Raw genomic sequence first — 25,787 nt, forward strand, 5'->3', positions numbered from 1 at the left:
CAGTCACAAACTGGAGGCGCTCAGGAGTTTTTGCTGGGGAGTTACGGAAAGCTGGAGTATTTAAGTCCGCTTTCAGTGGTATTCAACTATATGTGCATGTGTAGACAGCCTAAGCCAGTTTAGAAGCTCAACCATGTTTGAGAATAAAGCCTGAAAATACAGCTAGAATAGCACAGTGAACCTAAAGTTTGACATGGAAACGTCTGTACTTTCCCTTATTTTTAGGGGAAATCCGTGACCCAAGTCTTACAACACAACACTCAAAGCTGTTGAAAGCGCTGAGATCTTTTTACCTTCTAGATTTGCAGCTGAGTAAGGGACAGCATCTAATCAGAGGCAATTCCTCGCTTATTTTTACTTATTTTTGTGAATTTTGGTATCTGACTTCTGGTCCTGTAAGAGCCCCTCAGGATGCGCAGCCTCCTTACCGGCTTTGTAACCCACGCATCCCAGCACTCCTCCTTTCCCGCGTGCCACCCCCAAGCTGCACAGAAGGGAACCTTTTCACCTCCAAGAACACATAGCACGGCGTTGAGTTGCTGCTGCTTTTATTGACCAGCTTACAGGAAGGCGGCCCTACAAAGTGATACACATCTGTTAGAGAAGCAAGAGGACGGGGACGGGAATCCCTTTGCCACATGGCGTGGCGGCCGACAGCGCAGCGCTAGGTACTTGGTGCTGCCCGGGGACTTTCTGGCCCTCCCTAAAGCCTGGTTCTGAGCCATCTCTTCTTCTTGTCCGCCACCTCAGGCTGTTTCTCTTCCCACAAGCTCCCGCTGCACACCCCGATCACGCAGCAAGCCAGGCGCTTGCCCGCGTTGCCGTTCTCCAGGCTGGCCTTGTTGTTGCCCTTGCCCATGTCGTCTTCCTGCTCGTGGATCACGACGGATCTGCCCAGGATGGAGTACGGGCCGAACAAAGTGGCGAAGAGATTGGGTTTGTATTTCCTGATTTTGCCGTCTTTGGGAGAGAAGTTCCCGAAATCCCCCGGGTGGCGGGGGTGGTTGACGCGGAAGGGGTTGTAGTGGCCTCCGGTGGAATCGCAGCCGCTGCTGAGGTCCCCCAGCTCGTGGATGTGGATCGCTCTGCCGGGCTGGTTGTCATCCAGCGGAAAGCCCTCCAAGTGAAAAATGGCTTCCAGCCTTCCCTGCGGGTAACGCTGCCGGAACAGGACCTGGCCGGTCACCTGCGGCTTCTCAGCATCTAGTTTGGGGCTGGGCTGCATCTCACAAGCGGCGTAAGTCATCCCGCCGGTCTCGTTACCGGCCGTTAGCGGGTAGAGCAAATTCTGCCAGAGGTCATTCACTTTTTTCTGTATGTCTTGAAGGGTCTCTCTGCTTGGCTCGGTTTCTTCTTCCGCCGCGATGCCAGGGGCGGGCAGGGCGAGTCCGGCGAGCAGAGACAGCAGCAGAAGCATCCTGGCCACACCGAGCCTGCGGAGTGCAGAGGAAGCCAGCGGGAGTGAGAGGCCGGTGGCAGCAGCCTGCCTGGGGAGGGACACGGAGCTGCAGCTGCAGCCTGGTCCCAGCGGGCTGCGAGTAATGGAAGCTAAAGCAAAACACGCCCCTGTAAACACAGAGAGCTGCGCGTTACCAGTGGAAGCACGGAGCCAGCGAGCGGATTTACCTCTCCCGGTCGCCGCAGGACCCCTCGGTGGCAGCTCCTCTGCTCCCACCAAGCGCGGTGCGGCCAGCCCTCAGCGCCGAGCTGCTGGAGGCTGCGGTGTGCTTGTGTAAGAGCTTGGAAACGCGGCGCAGGGGAGGGGACACTCGCAGGCAGCAGGAACAGGAAAAAGTTAATTTTCCAAAAGTTTCCAAAAGGGTTCGCAGGGCGAGCTCTTTGCCCTCGCTCTGTTCGCCTGTGAAACTGGCTCCTGGTCCTCATCACCATCCCAGAGCAAAAGGAAAAAAAAAGTTGCCAAGCTGCTAAAGTGATTTGCCTGGTGATGGCTTCGTGTGCTTATCTAAAATGAGCGACCTTCCCCGGGCAGCGAGGAGAGTGGCAGCTTCGCTAAGGCTCGGCTGGAGGCTCGGTCACTGCGCTGTGCTGGTTGTCATGGAGTTGTTTTGCATTCCCATGCCTTCACTCCTCAAAATTGAGACTGGTCCTTCAGCAACAGGAAGTGTTACACATGGACGTGTACCAAACGTTTGGTGGGTTTAAAACCTGGAAGGCACAACCTGAACTCTGAGAGGTTGAGGCACATTTAGTGCAGAGCTGTGCCTGGAGTGTGGATGCAGCCACCACAGGGGCAGTTTAGCAGGCTGGGATTTGTGCAGGGAGAGAGGAGTAGCTCGTGTAACTCGGGAACAATTCTCAACGTAAGAAAATTGTAAGGAAAAGCCTTTTTTTTCCCAATTTGTGTCTTCTGCCAGCTGGGAAAGAAATGTGTCTGTCAGTGTCTGGAATGGTAAAAATGTGTGTGTTATCCTAGGGGTATCGCACACTAGATCACACCCAAGATACCCAGCTGCAAGCTGATTTATATTTTTTTTTGGTGTGAGGGCAAGGAGAGCTGAAGGAGTGCCTCCTGCTTGCCTCATTTGCTAGGTGCTGGAAATACGGGGTCAGGTAATTCTGCTTGGGATATTGCGATATTGAACTTTAACCCTGGGCTCCTGTTCCTACTCGATGAAATGGGACAACTGGTGTTTCTTTTCTTTGGGGTATTTACGAGCTGTTGACATCCCTGTGCCGATGGGAACCATGGAGGGGCTGAGCCAGCGCCTCCTCCTGCCCTGCCTTTCCCCAGGTTCATCCCTGGCAGCCTCCGAGCCGGGGAAATGCACACTCACAAAGTGCTAATGCATTTTACAGCAGGAACTCGGGGCAGAAGTGTGGCTGCTTTACATGCAGTAACGCTGCTGACTTGAGTGCCATTTGTGCTGTTTTACACCAGCTGAGATTCTGTCCCTAAAAAAAGCAGAAGCCCTGAAAAGCCCAGGGTACTTGCTGCAAAGCTCTTCTTTGATGTACTGCACATGCGGGAGGCAAGCAGAAATGCAGGCGGGTGTAAAGGAGATGATCAAAGGGACAGAGAGGACTGCAGCAAAGCTAAATGATGTATTTGTAGTGCTCTGCACTTCAGAGAACGCAAAGGATAGAGTAGCTGTGGGCTGCTGTCAGAAAGATGTATTTTAAAGAGGAGAAGGACTGATAACTACAAGAAATGCAATTGCCAGGGTGGTTGGCATTCATTCCAGCTCTGAACGCTGCAAGTACTAAGCACTAACCAGGTGGAGCATTAAAGCCTGTTGTAACCCACTGCTCATGTTTTAGTTTTCTATTTGAAAAGTGGTGATGAATAATGGGCTAATGGCCCTTACAGCAGGCAGCAGGCAGTGGGAGGAAAGCCCCCATGACCTGGCCGTGCACTGTTTAAAAAATAAACCTCTCTTTTTAAAGCCACGGCGTACAGGGCGTGTGGTATACTGAATTTCAGGCCATGTCCTAGAATCTCCTGGGCTCTGCAAGCCAGAGCCACCCAAACAAGCCAGCGCTGTTATTCACCAGGCTGTAAGCTCCACACAAGGGCAGAGCCTTTGCCTGTGTTCCTCAGGGCTCAGGATTTCGCTCCCCTGTCCCAGTCACCTCCTGATGGCCAGAGGGACTCGCGCTTCCAACACAAACCGACATCTCAGTCCATGCCGTGACCTCCTTGGGCTGGTCGCTTGGTTCGGGGCTGACTCTGTCCCGTTGCACCACGTCGCTGCGTGACCTGACATCATTTGACTCGCCCGGTGTCGACTCAACGTGATGCAGAAGCGCTGCGTGGGAGAGCGCCCGTCGGAGCGAGCAGTGGCCCGCTTCTGTCTGCAGCTCGGCTCTGCTCTCCGCGGGTTTACGGCAGGGTGGCTCTCCATAAAAGTGACACCCAGGGCAGGCAGGCCTTACGTCTTCGGCTGCAGGTAATGGAGCTGACTGCTCTTCTCCACATATGGCTGAGGCTGGAGCCGCTAAAAGCAGGGGCTGTTTGTAGCCTGAGGGAAGCAGAGCCAAGATCATTGGAAGCCTAATGTGCTCCTTCGGTTCGGGGCGCTCTCTGCCATTTCTGAGTCATGGTCCCAGCCTGGGAGCCAGGGAGGCTGGCGGGTCATCAGGCAGCAGTCTGAATCCAACTGTGCAGGAGTTTCGTGCTCGCTGTAGAGTGACTGCAGGGCACCAGATTTTCCATGCATTGTCTATGGCATAGTATCGTACATGCCCTGCGCAGCAATTTCCTGCAAGCACATCACCAGCTCTGCACGGTGTCTGCTGTGCCTGGGCACCTGCCTACAGGTCTGCAGGTAAGCCTGCAGTGTTAATCAGGATCTGTGGAGCTACAAGCAGTGGTGACGAGCTAGGATTTAAAGAGAAACACCATCAGGGTGTCAGTGAGCAGTTTTTGCCCATGTCTTGCAGTACAGGGCTGGCGCTGGGGTGCTAGCAGCACCTCCTCCTGCAGAAACCAAGGTGGAGAAACTCATTTTGCAATCGCTGTAAGGTGAAAAGAAAATGACAGGAGAATGAGAAAACTTGCTCTAGCACAGGGGCAATCTGCCACTGGTGGAGGCTTTCTCTTCCTGTTTATTCCTATTCCTCGTCTTGGTGGTTCTATTTAAAGAAATAAAGATATTTAGTGCCTGAGATAAGCATCCATTTATAATCTTCTTGCAAAAGAGCTATGTGCATTTCCAACTTTTCAGGGCATTACCCATATGAAAAATCAAGTTAAATAAATACACAAAAGGGAAACAACACTGTTCTCTGTGGGGACTAATTTCTCTTGAAAATGGAGGATCGTGCAAGTGTCAAACTAGTTTCCATCAGCCAATTTGAAAAACTCTTGAAATTCTTCCTCTTTAATAGCTTGAGAAGAAATCATTTTATGAGAGTGAGAGGAGCTGTAAAGGAACTGTAAGTAAGCTTTTTGACAAAGCTGCACTCAGAAACCCATTCTAGTTTTGTCAACCTAATTTAACAGAATTTCATCTCCGCATGTGGATATAAAATATTAATATGTAACATAAAAATTAGGGATGGAACCCAACTATTAGGTAACTTAGGTTATTATTAGTGTTTGTATTCATTCCCTGACCCTTTATTACACAGTTATCCTTTCTGCTGCATAGCATTAACCTGAGGAAGGTTTTGTTCTTTGAGAGGAGAGGAAGGAACGAATGCAAGGCTGCCCTCCAGCTCAGTGGCCACTGGCCATGTATGGAAAGAGCTTGATTTTTTTTTTTTTTTTTTTTTTTTTTGGATTCAAAGTGCACATTGCACAACACGTGAATGTTTGCACAACTTCAGGTCTGTGTGCGGCTTCCAGTCAAAGCTCGGGAGCCACAGGGCTGCTGGGCCAGCAGGTCAGCCATGCAAGCAGCAGCTGCATACAAGCAGTTAAATGATCCCTGTGCCATGGCAAGGGATGACAGTAAAGCATCTCAGAAAGCTAATGATCATCATGGGTGAGGAGACCATGACTTTCAGATCCTTCTATCTTGCTATTGTGTTAAGGAGAGCTTGGTTTGAGGGTACCAACAGCTGCCAGGTCCCTCTTGGAGCTGGAGGCCCCCTACCCGAGCAGGAGGCAGGTGTGAGGCCTGCAGGCCCTGAGCGCTTCCCAGGGCCAAAATGGGGAGCCCAGTCCTTCCCTGCAGGAAGGGGCCCAGCCCTGGCCTGGGCTTGTCCCCATCCTCAGGAGCTGGTCAAACAGTCCCAATCCTTTTAAGCTTTCCTCCTAGCTTTTCCAGGCTCCTGTACTGTGTGCCACGTGTGCCCATGGAGCGCACACCTCTTTCTGGGAGCGAGGTGCACAAACACCTCAGCACCCCCGGCAGCCAGGAAGGACTGTGCACTTGTCCCACAGGCTCTGTTACTCTCCACGCCATAACGAGGCTTTTGCCTGATCCTTTCCTGCAGAACTGCTGTCTGTGCAATTGTTTCCATTTTGCATTTCTTTGGTTGCTATTCCTGCCAAGTATGGGATTTTACCTTTGTTCTAATTGAGTTAACCTCCTTTTTATTTCATTCCCCCCGCCCCTTATTGTTTCTCCAGCTTGTCACGAACATTTTGAATTCTAATCCTTCCCCACAGTGTATTTACAGCCCTTCCAGCCTGGTATCAGCTGTGAATTTAATCAGTTTACTTTTTTGTTCTGTCATCCAAGTCATTAACAGAAGGGTTGAATAAAGCCGAATCAAAGACAAACGTGTGCATCCGAGGCAGGCTGTCCTCCCCACTGGGTGCTGACAAGTCACCAGGCTGGGAGCAGAGTTCCCATCGTCCCAGCACCTGCTTTGTAGCACTGGGAGCAAGACCAGTTTATCCCCTAGCTTGTGTGCAAGAATGTTGTGTGAGGTAGTTGCTGAAGTTAAAATTCACTTCTACATCTTCTCTACATGCAATGCTTGTTATTCTCTTATTATATAAAATAAATAAATAAATACATTTCCTGATATCTTTTACTTATTTCCCTTTTTGGCTCTCAGGTGAATACAAAAAGTGTGTTTCTTTTAAGGGTTTTTCTGTGGCTGTGACTTCTGAATTGTGCTTTTTGTATCCTCCCTGGATCTTCAGAGTTCACAGGAACCAAAATCATTCACTGGCCCTATCACAACATACTTGCGTTATCATTGTTATATTATTATGTAGTGTCTTTGAAGCGCTGCCTGATACCGAGTGGTGTTTGAACCCTCAGGCATCCACAGCTCATGCAAAGCCACCTTTTGTGCACACGTCCTCACATTGCTATCTCCCTTCTGCCAAAACCATCGAACTGACCTGTTGTATCTTAATGTTACATCAGCTTTGGAAGGAGAGATGGGGTTAATTCATGCTAACTAGACTGAGTACTTTTCCACAGGCTTACATTTTTCATCTTCTCATTTCCTGTAAGCAGCACCTGCGGGTAAAAGCCCCCAGCTTGTCCACGTTCCTCACCACCTTCTTACACCTGCCAGTAAGGCACAACCCACCACAAACAGGGCAGCTGTGTCCACTCCCAAGTTTGTATCTTAATGTAGAATCGCATGTGCATGTCAAGTTTCTAGATAAAGAGAAAAAATAAGGATTTATTTCTAGACTCAGGAGGATCCTGGTGTTCCCATGCCACGAACAAGAAGCCTCCCAATAGGATTTAAATTACTGCCACCTGCTGCAGGAGCCAAAGGCTCTGCTTTGCACAGGGGCAAAGCAGAGCTCAGCAGAAGCTGAAGGCAATCATGTTTTATGAAGACAAAGCCCACCTGGCTTTGATATGGGACAGGGGCAGGCAGTGGCCAGCAGATCTGGGCTAGGAGAAAGTCAGAGCTCAACAGCACCCAGCAGGCTCCTGAGGAGGTTCCTGCTCCATGACTGCCACAAGGTACAGGGGAGCAGGCTGAGCTCCTGGAGGCTTTTTCAAAGCAGGCATTTCACCACAGACCTTGTGGTATGTTGCTATTATAGAAAGAGCAAAACAGAACAGTATGGTGTGCTGTTGGATAACCATTTCCTTTGAAACTTCTATTAGGTAGATCAGGGCCTGAACACTTGAGTGCTTTTGAAACAGTTTGTGGTAATACCATCGCATTTGTATTTTTGATACTAGTAGGGGAACTTTTTTTTAAAAAGCTTACATTTTTCTGTACAGTAAAAATTGCTTCCATGCTCAGGTGGCTCCCCACTTTTTTAGCCATATTTATTCTAGTGGGTTGATTTTGTAAGCATAACTGAAACCCTGGGAGACTAATGAAGTTTAACAGTGTGTGTTAATTATATCCACTTCTGTTGTCTCAGTGAAAACACAGGATCCTAAATCCTATTTACATTCTGAAGTTTCAGAGGTTCCAGGTCCCTCATCTGACCTTAACATCTCTTAGTTTCATGTGGCTTTCATAAGCCTGTGCACATATTTAAGTTCTCCTGTGGAGAATGTTTTCTAAGATCAGATGTTCAGGGATTATGAACACAAGAGTTTTGTTACCTTGTTTAAAATCATTTTGACATTTCAGTGTAAGTCATTAAGATTGTTTTCTTAAACTGTCTAATGGGCCACAGAATGGGTGAACCATTTTTAGAAAAAATAAATAGAAGCACCTAAGTTTCTAATTGACCCACCTGCAGAATTCCAACATAAATATTTTGCCCACTCTGAAGTAAATATTTGCACCTGAATTCCTCCCCAGGAAGACTACTTCCCAGTTTAGCAAATAATTAAAGACAGAGGCCATGCTTGGGGGAAGCATGCAAAAATGGCCCCTTCCATCTGAAGGTGCTCTCAGTACTGTTTATTTTTATTTTCTTTCTTTTTCCTTCCCCAAACTGTGCAAAAGGACCAGGTTCCCCAAATGCTGCCAGATTTGGGGATCTCTGCAGAGACGTGAGGTGGTTCTGCTGATTCTGTTTCAGCCAGGTGGGTCCCGTTAGTTCCAGCCCAGCAGTGCAAGGGATTCGAGCATCTCTGAAGCCGCATGTTCAGGTCTAGAAAAACAGAGCTGGTATAAGGCAAAGCACACAAAGGGAATACATTTTTACCAGCTCCAATGTATGCATTAATAAACAAGACTGAGAATGCCACCTGCTTTCAGGAAGGTTTTCAACTTGCAGGGCATGGAGTTCTTAATAGTATTCCATTAGCTATAATGAGGAATACTGGTGCAGATTTCCCCCAGGAAGATGGCACACATTTGTACAAAATAAGGCTCCTGCTGGGCTGCTTTATGAACGTGGAGTCTTTCAGTTCCAGTTAAATAGGATAACCAGCTGTTTTCTAGAGCACATGGAGAAATCCTTGGATTGGATGTTGTTCCTACTCTCAGCGTTAGGATGCCTGTAATAAATGAGTAAGAATATAGCAAGTATTTCACTGTGGCCCTGTTGAAGGGAAAGCAATTCTTCAGATGCATTAGAAACTGCTCTAACAGATGCAAGGAAAAAAAAACTTTTTTTTTTTTTTTTGAAGCTGTCCTTTTTTATTTTGTTACAAACTTACCTTCCATCTCCAGCTCCCAGGTTTTCCTCCTATGAGCTATCCTCTGTTTTGTCACTTGCAAGGCTTTATTCTCAAAGCCTGCAGATGTTATTAAAACTGAGGATTATAAGGTTATGAAGTGCATTGTAGAAGCCAGATACAGATTGGATGTTTTTATTAGGGGATTACTGAACTTTGTTAACAGGAGTGAGCCTGAACTATTCTAGTGGAAGTTCTGCCGTGCTGGTTATGAAACATCTGATCCTGGAGCAGAGACAGAGCTGCACCTTAGCCAGGTCCCAGTCTCCAACCGTGCTTCATGCTCATGGTGCATAAAGCTGGACCACTGGCAAACAATATGTAGTGGTTTCATTGGAAAAGATTTGGCGTGGGCATGGCAGAAAATATCTACCCACCATAAAGTGCCAGATATTCTCCTAATCTCTTGTTCACTTCAGAATCCATTTCTACTTCTGGCACATACTATAGACAACAAAACTACAACAAAATAAAGCATATGAGATACATGCTTTCATTTCAGTTTTAAATATATTCAAAAGATCTACCACTTTTTGTAGCTTTTTATAACTTGCATAGGCCTACATGATGCTAGGCCCTTATGCATGAAAACTCCCCAAAGTTTTACTGCTGAGCGTGGTGTCATGTAGCATGGAACATCCCCTTGGTCACTCCAGGTCAGCTGTCCCCAGTGTATCCCCTCGCAGCCTCCTGCCCACCCTCGCCTCCTCACTGGGGCACACAGAGAGAAACAGAGAAGCCCTTGATGCTGTGAGAACACCGCTCAGCAACAGTCAAAACATCGTTGTGTTATCAGCACAGTTTTGGTTACAAATCCAAAAGTCCATTTGATTTGTCCAAGCATACTCCTAATCGCTTAATATATCCCTTAAAATGTATTTGGTAGAGTGGCAAATTATTAGCTGGCTAGAGATGCGGCAGGTGCCTTTCTAAAGTTACTCCCTATTTGTATTAACAGGGAAAGGGGAAAATTTGGGGTCCGTGTAAACAATTTTAAAGTGTAATTAGTGCCATAAATGAATGTTTGGTATTTATGTGATATGTACATAGTTCTTACCAGTGAATTAGTCATGATCCTGTCCTACTCTGAAACTATACATCAGTTTGTGTTCTTGTGGTTATTCAGTTCATTAAAATCCAGTTGCATGTTTCTGCAGCCAGGATGAGTATCTTGCCATGGTTAAGGATATATGCTCATCTTTCTATCCAGATATAGGATGGATTCTTAATTTTGTTTTGATTTAATGGATAATTTTGAATTTTAAGATTGCTCTCACAATATCCATCTGGGGGCAGATTTTAAAATCAGCTGAGGGGAGGAGGAGTTCAGCTAGAATTTCAATAAAAAATGCAGATTAAAAAAATCACATTAGAAGGCAAGTCTTTATATAAGATAGAATAAAGGCTATACATTATAAGTAATCGACTAGTTACACTTTTCTATTTTTATAGCCATATATTCTTATTTTCAGACAATAAAAGAGAATCTTTGTGTTCTGATTTTTTTTAGATTTGGTGTGATTACATAGTTTGAAAATTGCTGCACGTAGTTTTATCTAAGAACATTGTCGCATCACAACAGAAAATATGGCCGTAACATTAAAAGGCAGATTTGGATTCTGGATGCATTTTAGTTGGTGTCTTTTTTTTTTTTTTTTTTTTTTTTTGACATAGAATAAGCTGCCTAACCCCCTTCTACCTCCAGTTTGCCCTTTTTCAAAGTGATGATAACAATGACTCACTTCCTCATGGGGGTATTTTGAGGCTTAGTTGAAGTCTGAGAAGTTGTTTCTGACCCTGAGAAAATTGATGTCAGAAACTGCAATATTGGAATACTAATCTTTCAAGGCTTGGATAAATAATTGTCCACAAATGAAATGCTATTTTCTCTGCATTTTTTGTGGCCCCCTCTATAATATTCCTTGAATCGGTAGAGTTCCACCTTAATACAGACAACAGAGGAGACAGTGGACAGTGCTTACCTAAATAAACAAGAGCCAGAGCCCAAATTATTAGTAAATACCAAGGCTTCATTTAGGTTGAATAACGCTGCAATCCAACAAATAAATGAGCCATCAAGTTTGAATTTATGTAGCATACGAAACACATTAAAGCCATCTGACCATGACAAAGGCCTTTTCTGCTGTGAATAATGAGGCCAACACATTATAATATCCTTTAGATGAGACATTAAACCCAAGGTCCTTTCTGTTTGTCTCTGGTGGCCGTCCAGGTGGAAGGTAAAGATTCCCTGGCATTTCACTAAAAACGTAGAAAATCTCCAGCCCCCAGCAGTATTACTTTCCCTGTAAAAAAAGATTAGAGTAACCAATGCTATGTACGAGTTGAATATCATCAGGCAAAATGCAAAGTACCTGCCCATTTTCTTACCCAGAAGGACAGTGGGGAATCTTCTCTTGCTTTCGTGAGAGCAAGGTCAGCATCTCTGGGACCAATGTCAGTCTTGGAAAGTCCTTTGGGATCCTGAAAATGTAAAACATAAGAAAATAACTAATTCTCATCAGCAGCACATGTTGTGGTAACAAAGAACATGTCCAAATAATATATATTTGCATGTGTCTGTGCTTACATAACTAGACATGCACATTTGCATCAGTAATTTCTAGGAAGAAATGGTTTGGAGATGAACACAAATTAATTACGCCAGGAAAAATTTCTTACCATAACTTGTACATGTGTGATTCACTCGGGGAAGTTCATTGCAAATTTCATTTTTTTTTGTATAATCCTCGTGATTTTGTACCACTTGAGATATTTTAACTTGAGCTATTTTAGCTATTACGCTTGATATACCCTTAGTTTGATGTGAGCCTCCGTGAAATTTTATCTAAGTGAAAAGCAGGTTCTTGCTCACTGAGCATGTCTTAGTTGCATAGTTTCACACCAAAGTTTCTTAGCATCAGACTCACAGCGGTATGGCACAAGGTCGTGTGAAAGGTAAATCTCAGAGTCCTCTCACAGGTGTAAATCTATTGCCTTACTGTTAACAAGCTGACTGAACTCACTCGTTTGAAATTAAGGGAATGAAAGGACGAGGGAACAAACCCCTTGAAATGAGCCTAAGAATCACGCTGGAGCTGAACCCCCTTAGTAGCAGAGATGGTAAAGCCTTTCATGAGGAACTGACTGATGAATCTGGGCATCTTTCGATTTTCTGAATAATGAGCCAGCTCTTCCCTCTTGCCGAGAAGCATATGGGATGTGAGGAAATCAGCTGGAAACCCAGCCATGTCTCGTTCGGCATCCTCTCTGCTAGAGGCAGGAAACTGGTACCTTATGAGAAAAGATGGCTTGAGGGAAAGCTTGGTGTTCAGTCAAAGCAAATCCGGTCCCTGTGAGTCTTGTGCCCCTTGATGTTTGTTCTGCTTTTATCAGTTATCAATGGGAAGGCCACGTAAAGCTGTGACACTTGTCCAACAGTGATTTTTGCTGCCTGTGCTAAGGAAACCAGTTCTGCTTCCTTCTTTTAGTGTGTATCTGCTTGAAACTCCTGACCTGGTGGAAATATCCCCTGGGTCATATCTTCCAGGTCTTTATGTTTGAGAAAGGCACTTTCCAAGAGAGGAGAGTGAGGAAAATATCTATGCGTAACACATCTTAATATTGATTTCATTGACTTGCATTTCAATCATTTCGGCATTAGGGATAGGAAGTTCTAGTAATGAGGACTGAAAACACGTTGGCTTTGATTTTTTGTAGCGTAGTTAAAGACCACACTACACGTATTTAATGACACTTCAAGATGTAGGTCCTTTGTGGGATCTGACAGATTCAGCCTGTGCTTTGTGGCAGACACTTGGCACCAGGTAACCACAAGCCTTGAAATAGCGTACGTGCTCTTCAAAGTGACCAGTGGGGATTTCTTTTTGTTGGAAACGTCTCTTAAGTGGACACAGAAAAGAAGTTGTCCCTTCAAATTTAGCTTGCTGTCTTCTAAAAACAAGTTCAATGATCTGAAAATCTGAAAATCCTTCATACAGTCTGATTTGCTAGCATGGTGTACCTTTCCACAAATTACCTATTTTACTTTGTTCTACACCTTAAGATATATTTAGGCACAAATCTGTGCCAGAGGAGGATCAGGCTGAACATTAGAAAACGTTTCTTTACCATGAGGGTGGCCAAACACTGGAACAAGCTTCCTAGAGAGGAGGCTCATGCCCCGTGCCTGCCAGTGTTCAAGAGGCATTTGGATAATGCCCTAGTTAATACGCTTTACCTTCTGGTCAGGCAGTTGATCTCTGTAGGTCCCTTAAAACTGAACTGTTCTATTCTATTCTGTGCTGTGCGATATTTTCAATATAAGGTGCTGAACCTTTCTGTACAGTTTCTGATTCCTAACCTTCCTATTTGCTTCTTTACCTGCGATCCTAAAACATGGAGGCAGTCTGCTCACAGCACCGTCCGTGATATAGGATTAGATTGTCTGGACTCCGTCCAGCAGAGGGTGGTGACAGACATCTGCCCAAAAAGCAATTAGTTGCAATGTGTTTGGAGAGACAAAATAATCCAGTGGCAACTTACCACCTCCAGGAAAGGTTTGTGTTAGAAATGGTGATGTTCACTGTGGATTTTTTTGTTTGTTTGTTTGTTTCAGGAAAAAGGAAATTTGTTAATTATTTTACAGTCTAACAAAGACAGCAATATATAGAAGTAATTAGTAGGGACGTTTGAAGGGAAAACAGGGTCGCACCATTAGCCCCTACTAAAATACACTGGAGTTGATGAATTATTTTAATGGGACAGAATGACAAAAAAGGGACTCTTTCACCTAAGCAGGGACAGCTGGTCCCTCTGACAAGGATGCATTGCTGTCTTGTTGAGTCTGCCAGCCAGCAAGGCTGAAATAATAGCACTGAGAGAGGTGTGAACATTCCCCCCCCCACCCCCCCCCCCCCCCCCACCCCGTTCACCTTAATTGAGAGCTAATAGGAAGTCTAATTATGAACACTTAGTATTAACTGTTTCACATCTGAAGACAGCCATCTGATCAGCTCCCCTCCGTCATGCCCAGGGAAGGTCTGCTTTGATTTTCCGGGCAGTTACATGTCCTGATACTGTGATGTGGGCTGTGTCAAACCACATCCACGCAGCAGCTTTCACCACCGATGGGTTTTGGCCCTATTTCTGTTACCGAGCAAGGGGAGATTTGGACAAAACTGGGACCTGGGGACCAAGCCACACGCTTTTCCAAAGCAGAGTTCCTCTCTCTCTGGAGGCTGCGGAACCAGGTGGCAGCCCTCCAGGACAAGCTGTACCTCTACAAGCATCACCCCTTGTTGCAAACCGCAGCAGCCCCAGCATCACAAGGATTTGGGTTCATCCTGCTGCCCGTGGCCGGCCTCACAGCCCTGCCAGGGAGAGCCAGGGCTGCCGAGGGCTGTGGGAGTGGGGCTGCAGGCACACGCTGTCCCCACCGAACCATCTGCCAGGATTGGAAGCACGACAGGTGGGATTAGAGGATTTGGGCGACTAATTACAGAATTTACTTTCAAAGTGTTTGTGTGAGAGGGGGAGAGAGGAGGATTAACTTAATTGAAGAAATCTCTGGCAGGTATTTGAAAGGTGGTTGTAAAATGATTGTTTAATCTTGCACCTCACCTGCTTCTGAGAACACGAGTGCTCGGATTGAAAAATGCCAACTGGATGGGGACTGGGTGGCTGGGGGACTGAGAATAAGGCTGCGGAGATGATCAAGGCATGTGAAGAATGCAAGGCAGCTAGCGTTTGCTGGCTTTTGTGGGCTGCGTTCAGTGGAGACAAAATTCTGGTTCTGAAAGAGCTACGGACCAGATCCTGCTTCCACCTGAAGCTGTGATCCAAGACTGAGCCCAAAGCCCCACACTGCACATCCTCAGTGCCACGTTCAGCAGCTGCCCTGGCCAAAGGTTAGCACTGTCACCGCTGCCATGGGCTGGGCCTGGTGCACAGGGTCCAGGTCCTGATGGGATTTCTCATCAGGAAAAAACAAAAGCAAACCAAAAAACCTATATGGGAAGGGAAAGGAGTCAGGAAAACAAGCTGAGAAAAAAACAAAAGAACAAATACGAACTGAAAAGCCATGCCAAAACCAAAGCCCTTGGCCCCTCTGATCAAAACAACTTTGATCAATGCATCTATTCTCAGAAGCACCTTATTTTAGAAAGCAGCTAGCTTTCTAACAAATAAAGAATTGCTCTGTGGTTTCTTTCCAAAGCTCAAATTCAGCTTTCTAGAGTAAGATGAAAAGCTAATTTTCTTGAAGTTTAACATATTTGTGTAAGCATGTCAGGTGAAATAAATGACATTGATATTCAGTGTGTATATAGGTGGCACCAGCTCCCAAAACTCTATCTCTTTTTCATCTTACTGGAACATTAACTTATGCTCCTGAGGGCTATGCAGCATGCAGAGCGAGAGTGCAAACTTAAAGATAATTTATCATAGCTCTCTCCTGTGTATCACTCTCGTTCTCTAAACTTTTCCATATCAGAATAAAGAATAGAGGGAATTTACTTTTGCCTTAGCCGCCTCACACTGTACCTGCGCAGGGTTGTATTCAAAACAAATGTTTGCATCCTTCACATTGACTTCTCAGCTGTGGTCGTGCATGTTCTCTTGGTAAGTGGATGAGCAGGCACTGTAAGAACAGTGTCACAGGAAGCTTAACAAGTGGTCTCTGGAAAAACTACAGCAACAGTAAAATATATGGAGAGCTGCAGTAAAGGTAGGGGAGTGGGAAAGAAGAAAGGAATTTCTTGGGAAAGGCTGGTGGGAGCTGGTGGCAGAGACCAAGGAGCACCACGAGCACCACACTACTCCTTGCACCAAATGACCATCAGCAACAGCTCTGGAAGGGCTTGGAACAGCTTTTTGTAAAGCATTTATATACTGAGCAGTGGGACAGAGGTGTTCTTCTACCACAGGTGCTATCTGAATAAGCACAACAATTAATAAGAGAATAGAAATCTAATTTTAATAACAATGTGGAGCATGTAGCGCTGGCACCCAGTTTCCCTTTTTCACGTTGATATTGATGGATTACTCTGCATGAATTACTTAAGCTTATAATTTATCTTTTGAGCACAGTTCAGTTTTGCAATTCGCACTTTGCAGAATGGGAAACTGAGCCGCACAAAGGCTACATGGCTTTTTTCTTCCCAGACCATAGTTAAAACTGTGCTATGTAGGAATAAATGTACCTAAGCAGAGTAAAAAAAAAAAAAAGCTAAATGAAAAATCTGGGAGAACAATTCCAGAAATTGTAAGTCCATGGCCTAAGGACGGCACGGATTTGTTACTTTGCACTGGAAACAAATACGCATTTGTTTTGAATTATTGCTGTCATTGGCCAGAATTGCTTTGTTTGTGAAGACAGCTACAAAATGGGTAATTTAAAGTGTATTGCCAGAAACCTATTGCAGTAAGAAATACTGAGTTGTAACTTGATAGGTGGGTGTTTAAATATTTATCAGAGGAACATGATAACAGGCACTCTCCTCCAAGACCTCTTTCCTCTCTTTTCCTCTTTCATATTTAAACTCTGAATAGGAGGCATAATGTTAGGAAAAGTCGTCACAAAACCAGGAAAACAGCTGCCAACTATTAACCACTTTTCTAATCTGCCTAAAGAGCATCCACTGACTGCCCTTAATTTATAGGTTGTTTCTTGTTTAGCGGTGTTTGGGAAGAGAAGATGTGCCTATCTACTTCCAGATACTGCAGCGAGTGAAGCCAGTGCACATTCCTAACATATCCACTGCAAAGATGTGTAAACAAATACATCTGCTTCTGTCCTCTAGCACAGTCCTGATGTGTTGTACTGTAAGGAAAAGGCTATCGCTGAGCAGTGTAAAACCTGCTTTTTGTAGTGGCAGTTCACATTGCACAAGTTTATGACAATAATTATGCACAAATACTGGCACATTTATGCATGTGCAGCACGCTTATGAGGCAGGAGCGTGGAGAAGAGAAGGGTACTGAAAAGATCCACCAGGGATGATAGTTTTCATTGTCTTTTCATCTGTCATAAACAAATGGCATTTGTTTATATTCAAGGACCTTGATGGCCTAGACCCTACATACTGAACTAATCACTTCAGTTTGCTTTAACCGTAGGTACATAAAAGGTGGTGATTTCCATGGTAAAACTGGTGTAGACAAACAAGGGGAACAGACTATGTTCTCACTCAGTCCTTTAAGTGGCTTTGTCACCCTTTCTGTCTGGTTTATTAAGAATAACGGTGTTGACCAAACCAAGAAAGAACCAGGTGTTTAGCATCTCTCTCTCTGCAGAGCACAGGGGTTGTGAGGAAGGCAACAGCCTCTCACCACCACAGCTGGTCTGAGCCAGCGGGTGAGGCCAGGTGCCTCACCAAGAACCCATGGGAGTCAATATTATCTAATTATTTATCATTTAGATAGGAATTATTACAGGAATGTTCATGCATGCATTTGTTTTGCTTTCCTCCCTGTATTTCGTACAACATCAGCAGTTTGTTAACAAGGATCAGGCTGGGGCTTTTGTAGTTGCTCTTTGAGGAGCAGTGTTCTTAATGTCAGGATGATTTGCCAGAATAATAACCAGCAACCTTAGAAGTAAAACCCAGGTCTTGGGATCTGAACGTACTCATCAGTATGCTCTTTTGTGCTAACGGTGACAAGAGAGCTATATATCTATGTATATAGAGCTGGCTTTGAGAACTCTCTTGGGACGAGTTAAGTTCATATCATCTACTGCTTAAAGTAAAAGTGGCAAATATATTATCACGGTGTAAAAGGCAGCATTGTAGGTGATGTATGTGTATACCTTTAATACCTTTACATCCCTGCTGTAGATGCTGCTCTTATAGGCATTTGACCTCCATGCTGACAACAACCCACGGCACCTGAAGTCTGACTCGGGTTCCCTAAGTGCAGGTGGCAGTTCAAAACCCCATGGAGCCTGCTCAGATGAAGATGGAGCATCAGCTGCTGCAGCCTGCCAGCTCAGACATGGTGTTTCTACACAAAGGGAGAGGTCCAGTGCAGCCTTTTCTCCCTTGGATGCCAAGCAGGTTTGTCTCACAGGCTGCCGACCACTGTGGCCACCACCCTGAAATCGAGAGCGTTTTACTCAAGCCTGTGCACAGCATGAAATCTTGCAGGTGTCAGGTAAGTGGCTTCCTCTCTGGAGCTACATGGAGATGTGTAAGCAGACAGCGGTAAATTTAACAGTGAGCTGACCGCAGAGACAATCGCTCATTCCCTCTTGTGTCCAAGTGCTCTGATCCTCCAGTCCTGAACAGTTTTTCTGTGGTAACTGAAAGATTATCACCCCTCTGACCGCCGTGCCTTCTGAGATAAGGTGTCACTTTGCAGCACAGGAAAGACAGAGCGTGTAGTGCATTTGCTTCTTAGGTCCCAGAGCTAGCACTCAGCATGAAGCCATAAAATACTGCATGAGCTAGAGCAGTGATGGCTGGAATTGATCCACCAGGCCATACATGAGCTGTGGCACCTAAGAGCAGACACAAGGTCCATGCTGCCATCCCTGCTAACCCCTAGTAGAGAGGCAGGATGGATGCAGGAAGGTCTTCAGCGGCCAGACCTTGAATTCAGAGACTGTAAATCAAAGCCCTGAATCTGAGCAAAACACTGAGGTTTAATTCACCGTCAGTTGAGATGAAGCCTATAGAAGCCAGCACAGAAAGTCCTGATGTGATGTCCTTGTCAGGTCAAAAGATCTTGAAATAACAAAAGCAGTCAATCAGCACAGAAGTTTGCAGGCTTAGCATTGCTTTAACATATGGCAAGATGGAGCACACATCTGAGGGAGGGAAGAGTTGTACCTGCTATTTCCCCAGCCCACAGAGAGCAGCTGTGCCCATTTACTGCCTTTGGTTCACTAACACCTGGGGAGAGGACAGAAGCACAACTACTGTGTGCCTCAGGAAGAGGACAGCAAGGTATTTCCTCCAGAGCAACACCACATTTGGGCCTTGGCAGTGTTCTTGGGTTTTCATCGTCTCAGAAACTTGCCTCTGTGCCTCCCTTTTCCTTCTGCAGGACTTCCACCCTCAGGTCAGCCTGGATACTGCAGCTGCGGGGTGTCCTGTGCTCCATGGCAGAACCAGCCGGAGCAGCAGGTAGGTCCTATGTCTCCAGCAGAAGGTAGGGAGAGCTGTGCCTTACTTTGGGAAGGTTCCCCCCAGTTAGGGACAATGGTAGGAGGGCCCATATCTCAGCCACAGCCATTTCAGTTTTGAGAGAAGTGCAGCTACCAGCTCTGTATGCCCCCAAGCAGGATCATTCTCCCATGGGCATGAACATGAAATGCATTTTGAGATCCATGCTACTCACTCAGCCTTCAGAGAGGCTTACCTATTAATGTGAACAGGGTAGGAGGGGCTCTCTTTGCTGACCTACTCTGTATAAAATAAAATATAGGTGCTAAAGTGAGATGGCTGACTTTGCTATAAAGGTCCAAGTTTCTCTTCTCCCTTGTCTGATAAATGAGTGTCATCAGAGTTACTGTGCTCTCCCGAAGCAATTAGTCATTATTGGTCAATCAAAAGTATTTATCAAAACTTCAGGTGTGGTGCTATTGATCTTCATTTGGGTTGGAAGGGTTTTCTTGCTGGATTTTGGAGAAGGAATCCGTCAGTGGCACGGCTATCAAACAGAAGGCAGCAGGAATATCCTTGTCAAAGAGATGTATGACTATGCAGACACTCAGGAAGGTGCCAAAAAATGCAGCTCAGTAGCAGAGGTGGCTACTATCACCTGTCAAAGCTGATGGGGTTTTGAGTAGGAGAGGGAAGGAACAGTTAACCAACACATCTACATCAAGAACACCATAGCCTACCTTAAAATGTGCACAGAGGAATTTTAATTAAAGGATTTGTACAGCTGTGGAATCCTGAAATCCTCTAAGTAATGTGCAAAGGCCTGAGACCTCCCTGGGAACGGCTCTTCAGTATTTGCAACCTTGAAAACCTACCGAGGAGTTATTCCAGCATGATGTGTTTGATCCCCAGATAGATGACCTGGATCAAAGTATTCTAAAACATCATTGCAGAAGTTCAGGTATTGCATTCTTGAGCAGGAAATGTGGCTGAGAAGACACCCTGATGGCAGGTGTTGATCTTGTAAAATGCCTTTAGCGCCAGATAGAGGTTACCAGGTTTCAGAATAGTTAAACTTACCTTCGAGGTTTTCTTGTGATCTAGATGGCTTGTGTCTGAACGTAGTGCAGAAACTGCCTTCATGTGTTAATCACTGCTTCCATATGTGAAATAGGTTAGTTTACTCAGGAGAGGCAGCCTTACTCCTTGAGACACCAGTTTCCTCTTGCTACTCAATAATTTAAATAAAATAAATTCATAGCTGAACTGGAAATGCAGAAGTATCACCGGGAATTGCATTTACAATTGCTGTCCTTCCTGGGGCAAGTATCACAGCAACAAAGCATCATACCCCAACTCGTTTTGACCATGAAAAGAGCAGGCAAGTTTTTCTAATGAGTGTGTCTTTCCTCTCCTTTCCCACCCTTTTCTCCCCCTGCCCTTTTTTTAAAAGCTTAAAGGGGCTAATTTTTTTTTTTTTTTTTTTTTTTTTTTTTAATAGAAACAGATATAACTTCAAACTAATCTACTGAATACAGTTGGGTTACTCTGGATTAACGGTGGTATAAATAACAGCAGAACTTGGCACGCTGTCTCCAAATTAATAAGCCTAAATGTTTTTCAACTAATGGAACGGCTTGAATATGATCAAACAGATTTTGCTTTTAGTCTGTGGAAGAAAAATGTGTTTGCTTGACCTGTAAAGCAAGTTATGCCAAATTTGATCATGAAACAATATTTATGAGTAATTTTTAATGCACTGAAAACAACTGAAGTGGGAAATGCTGATATACTAGTGTAACTATGACTGTGGAAATGGAACTAATGTAATAACTAAAACGAATGGGCATAATGAAAGAAAAACCCCATGCCAGTTGGTAATTCCTTAAAATCGTGTGATTTTGAGCCTAATGGGGGTGGGTGGGGGGCTGCCAGAAGCTGCAGCATGTGGCAGGGCTCTTTGCTGACATTTGCAGAGCATTGTGTTGTGCCAGCACTGTTGCAAGAACTGTCTGACAGCAAGCACATTGCAAAGTAACGAAGTTTGGAGCACGGTAAAAAAGAATTACACGTGTGTGCCCATGTCCAGCACATTTCTATTGAACTTGGCGTAACAGCTGACATAAAAAATAGGGTCGGAACACTTTCCTAGTGACATACGTCCCATTTGTTCTACTTGAAAATGAAGAAAAAAATCAGCTAAGGGCATGCATTCTTCGCAGAGAGCATATATGATGGAGTGCTGACTCTGTATCTCTTAGAATGGTAGCAATTGTACAGCAAAGTAAAAATTGATAAATGCAGAGAGAAATGGCTTCCACTGAGAGTGGTGTTTTGTTCTGTTTTTTAAGCGTCCTTTTAATGTTGTTAATAGATCTTCTTAAAAATAAATTATTTAAGGAGGCTTATCTTGAAAACACTACCAGAATTATGACTAGAAAACATATGAATTGTTGCTGTTCTATAGCACGATTAATTTCCATTGCTATGTTTGTGACCTACTTACATAGACCACAAACACTAATCTCAGTGGGTAATTAAAAGAGTGTAAATATCATTTGTCCAGTCCCCAATGATTTGTTTTAGAAATCCAAGGAGCTCTCTACAGTAAACTTGCAGATAAGAAATCCTCAGTTACGTATAGACTTTAATTATCCTACACCACTAATGATTCTTAATACTTGGTTTCATATTTTTCACTGAGAATAGTAGAAACTGTATTTAAAATGCAATTAAATATTTTCACCTACAAATTTATTTCCCTGACTGTAGCATTCTGATGCAACAAAATGTAGATATGTTGTACAAAACAGGCAGCTATATTTGTCTTTTACTTAGTCTTGGATAAAATATTGGTAATTTTGTTTGTTGATGTGAGTGAGGTTTTCTTTAAAATTTACTCCTGACCTTCTAAATTCAGGCATATATTTCAGTCACGGACCAAAAAAATTAGTTTCACAATCAAGAAAATATTTGGCTAAATGTCATCCCATTTCAGTGATAAAATAAAATTAGCAATTAGAAATAATATATATTATTCATATGAATAATGAATTGTATTTGGAGTCATAAAAATGGGAAGTGGTGATATAGATAGTAATACGAATAGAATGAATGTGACAAGCACAGAAAAAACGATAATAGAAACAAAAGGCAAGGAAAAAATCCATGACAGTAGACAATAATTTTATAAAGTATAGTAAGAATGATCAAAATCCCAGCAACGCTCTAAGTTTGTAAGTAGATGAAATTTTTAATAATGATGAGGAAAGAGAAGGTATTATTTTATTTTTTTTGGGGGGGGGGGAGTTCTATTAGAAAGAAACTAGATGCCATACTTGTATAGCATGAAACACTTTTAAATGTACTAGTAAACTGTGAGTAAGTATAACCATGCTTACTTTTGTCCTTAGAAATCTCTTTGAGGTATTCCAAAGACAGACCTTGAGTTCTGCTGCTTTGTTTTTTAAATTATTTAGATAGTTAATGAATATTGAATAATTTTCTATTTTATAAATAGTTCTGTGCATCAAATCTCCATGGTAGTAATGCTAAAATTATGGGGAAAACAGTATGTTTCAAGAAATATAAAGTTAACAGTGAAACATGCAAAGGCCTTCAATGTGAGAACTCAAAAAGGGTGTTAAGACAGTCCTTACTCATAGATTAATTTATGAGTGTTTGGAAACAAACCTAGACAGCTAGGTCAAGGGGCTGCATGTGAGGTAGGTGTGTGCACAAGCCATCAGACCCATTCATGGAACCCTGTATTTGAAAGCCTTCTGCTCCTAAATCATGTAATTATTATAATATGAACTAATTTTTAGGCTCATCAAGGGGGCTGAAGAGTACATAAGCATTGGAGACTGTACCAGCTATCCCCAAGAGACACATCCGTCTCAGACACAGGTGAGGTCATACAGTCATAGCTATATCTGTGGGAAGCTTTTCTTTTAAATAAACACAAGATTTCATTCAAAAGTGGTATTAAATTAGTTTCAATTAGAAGTATTAGATTATTTTTTAATCTGATGTTTGTAGTTATTCTTATATATGCAAAACAGTTTATTTGCATAACAAGACACACATGAAGCTACGCAAAACCCAGTGGCCTGACATTCGTCTTTCCCTGATCCACTTTGTCTTCTTTAATATTTTTTTTGTCTCTTTTTTTCCCTTTTCCTTTTTCTTTTCCTCCTTGATAGAAAAATTGTTCTTCCTTATCATTCTTTCATTATGCTTTCTTTTCTATTTCCCCTTTTTCATTCCCTGGTTTTCTTATTCCTTTTTCTGATTTACTCCTACTTCTTTCTTCATTTTTCCAAACTCCATCCTCATCCATGAGGTAAAGACGGAAGCAATCTTAGGCTTGTGAAAGGCCTACCTACTGGTTGACGTTTGCTTTGATAGGAGTGGGTGAGATTCCTACTCTGTACAAGCCCACAGAGAGTGTTTCTCTTGCAGTGCCTGTACACCAGTCCCCAGATGCAGGATGCGCTCTGCAGTTACCTGGTAAGTAAGCTGTGCTCCAGCGAGACGTCAGGGCCCTGTGGCCCTGCCCTGTCTCAATGACAATGCCACACATTCTCCTCACAGTCTCCAGCATTTTCACTGTCTCCCTACTCTGTTTTGCCTGTCACGATCATTATTGAGCAATCTCCCCGTCCTTATCTCAACCCTCAAGCCCTTTGCATCCTCTTTTCTCCCTGTTCCTCTTTGAGGAGGGGGAGTGAGAGAGCGGTTGTGGTGGAGCTCAGCTGCCCACCCGAGTAAAACCATCCCAGAAGCATATGTTGAGAACTGCTTTGGAGAGCAGTTTTCCAAAGATGCCCAAGATGAGTTCCTGGAATGTGCAAAGGGTGCAAAGGGCTCTTTAGTGAAACCTGGGGGAAAAAGGTAAGATCCAGGTAGTAGTATACGTAGATATAAGATCCAGGTTAGAGCAGTATACGTTCTCTGCACTTCTCACGAAATGGACACGTTGGGAACAGGAGTGGCAAGCAGTTGCTTTTTCAGGGAAGTTTTAGAGAAACAAATTTGGAGGGGCGATGTTTGCTTTCTCCCGTTTGTCAGCAGCCTCTCCTGATTGCAGTGACATTTGCTGGATAATCCTGGGAGGCCTCACAGTTAGGTCCACCAACTCCTTCAGAACCCATTTGTGCATCCTGCCAGGCTTTTCCCCACAGGCCCCAACGTGCCCCCCGGCCCTACAAAAAAGACCCTTTGTCTGCAGAGGGGAGGCCACGTTGAGTTGGATTTCCCCAAGGACACAGCGAGCGGTGAGACCACGTACATGTACAGAGTTTTATTGCCAAAGCGTGCCACAGTCACAGAGGGCCTTGTCTGCCTTCTCCGTACTCGGGTGTCCTCAGTGCTGCTCAGGCCCCGGAAAGCTGCAACAAGACAGACAGAGCTGTGAGCAGCCAGCCCAGGCAGCTGTGCCCCCTGCCACCCTGGAGCTGCTCCCCCCTGGCTGGCCAGCCCCTGGTGCTGGGCATTTGCCGGGCTGCTTCTGGGCTCTGACCTCTGCCCAGACCCACGGATCCGGAGCTCAGCCCCATGTGAAGCAACCTGCTATGTGACGGAGCCTCATTTCCTTCTCCTTGCCAGGATGGCAGCTACAGTACAGAGCAAAGAGGCAACCATCAGAGCACCGCTCCACAGCCCTGGCTTCCAGCCCTGCCCTCCAGCTGGGACACATGCTTGGGGAGCCACTGTGCAAGGCTCTCCAGATCACTCCTTGATGGTTGCTCAAGCTTTTGAAGGAACTTGGAGGCAGGTTGCAAGGCAAAGCCCTGCGTCCCTGTCTACCCCGTCTTCAGCCCATGGGACACAGCACGGTGTCTGCCCTGTTCTGCAAAGGCAGGGCCCGGAGGAAACAGGACAGAGAGAGCAGAGGCCCCTACAGCTCTCTGGTCAGGAAAGGGAGTGGTAAGTTCCAATGCGGGCTCTCACCAAGGGTTTCGAAGGTCGATGGGTGCAGCCTCTGCCCGTTCTCTAGGCAGCCTCTCCTGGCTACGGTACGGAGCCTCTCCAACATGGGGGGGGCGTTTCTGGCCTAGGGCAAGACAGGAAGGCACAAGTTCACGGGGGTCCAAAAAGATGCCTTCTGTTGCCCCTCAGCCAGCTGGGGCAGGGGGAAGGGGAGAGGCAGTGGGTGGCCAGGAGGGATGGCCATGTCCCAGTCCCAGCCAGCCCCACGTGCATCACCGCACACTCCCCTGAGGGAGCCAGGGCAGGGCCACAGGGCCCTGACGTCTCGCTGGAGCACAGTTTACTTACCAGGTAACTGCAGAGCGCATCCTGCAGCTCTCGTGCACCCAGCCTCTCGGAGAGAGAGATGATCTCCTGTGGCTGCCTCAGCCCCATAAATGGAGCACAGAGACTGAAGGTGATCTTGCACATCTGAAAAAGGGAGTTGTGCCGTCATTCCTCCTCCAGCAGCATCTGGGACCTGCCCAGGGAGCTCAGCCAGCCATGTGCTGCTGAGCTCCACCCTGCGGGGTCTGCCCGAGGGGCACTTGCTGGCACTGGCGGCAGCAGAGGGGACCTGCTCCATCCCTTAGGCCGGCACCCGACCCAGTCCTGCTGCCTGGCGGCCGAATCCGTGCCCTTGCTCCCCACTGCCCGCTCCCAGGGGAGCAGCAGCTCCGGGAGGCAAAGGCAGGCACGAAGGCGCGTGGCCAGCAAAAGGGCCCAGAGGCCTGAG

The 25,787-nt window shown here is 45.2% G+C and overlaps 2 protein-coding genes across 2 annotated transcripts in view; both read right to left on the minus strand.

Annotated features, from left to right (window-relative positions):
• Positions 1 to 531: 531 nt before the first annotated feature.
• On the minus strand, positions 532 to 1,723 carry SOD3 (superoxide dismutase 3). Its single transcript, XM_084286390.1, has 2 exons — positions 1,627 to 1,723; positions 532 to 1,433 (listed from the first exon to the last, which is right to left on the minus strand). The coding sequence occupies exon 2, from the start codon at positions 1,415 to 1,417 to the stop codon at positions 704 to 706; it is 714 nt and encodes a 237-aa protein (XP_084142516.1). The 5' UTR covers positions 1,418 to 1,433; positions 1,627 to 1,723; the 3' UTR covers positions 532 to 703.
• A 1,832-nt stretch (positions 1,724 to 3,555) lies between these two features.
• Positions 3,556 to 25,787, minus strand: part of LOC311209269 (maestro heat-like repeat-containing protein family member 2B) — a gene marked incomplete at both ends in the record, with an annotated part of 35,493 nt that continues 13,261 nt past the window's right edge. Inside the window, 5 exons of the mRNA XM_084286533.1 lie at positions 3,556 to 3,980; positions 8,955 to 9,032; positions 9,350 to 9,416; positions 11,364 to 11,456; positions 25,361 to 25,483. Coding sequence (XP_084142659.1) covers positions 3,556 to 3,980; positions 8,955 to 9,032; positions 9,350 to 9,416; positions 11,364 to 11,456; positions 25,361 to 25,483 — 786 coding nt within the window. The remainder of the gene's footprint in view (positions 3,981 to 8,954; positions 9,033 to 9,349; positions 9,417 to 11,363; positions 11,457 to 25,360; positions 25,484 to 25,787) is intronic.

Source organism: Netta rufina (assembly GCF_964035555.1).
Source record: "Netta rufina genome assembly, chromosome: 4".
Classification (NCBI taxonomy): Eukaryota; Metazoa; Chordata; class Aves; order Anseriformes; family Anatidae; genus Netta; species Netta rufina.

Bases quoted from the DNA above. Each gene is read 5' to 3' on its own strand.
- SOD3 (XM_084286390.1), bottom strand. From the start codon at position 1,417: ATGCTTCTGCTGCTGTCTCTGCTCGCCGGACTCGCCCTGCCCGCCCCT.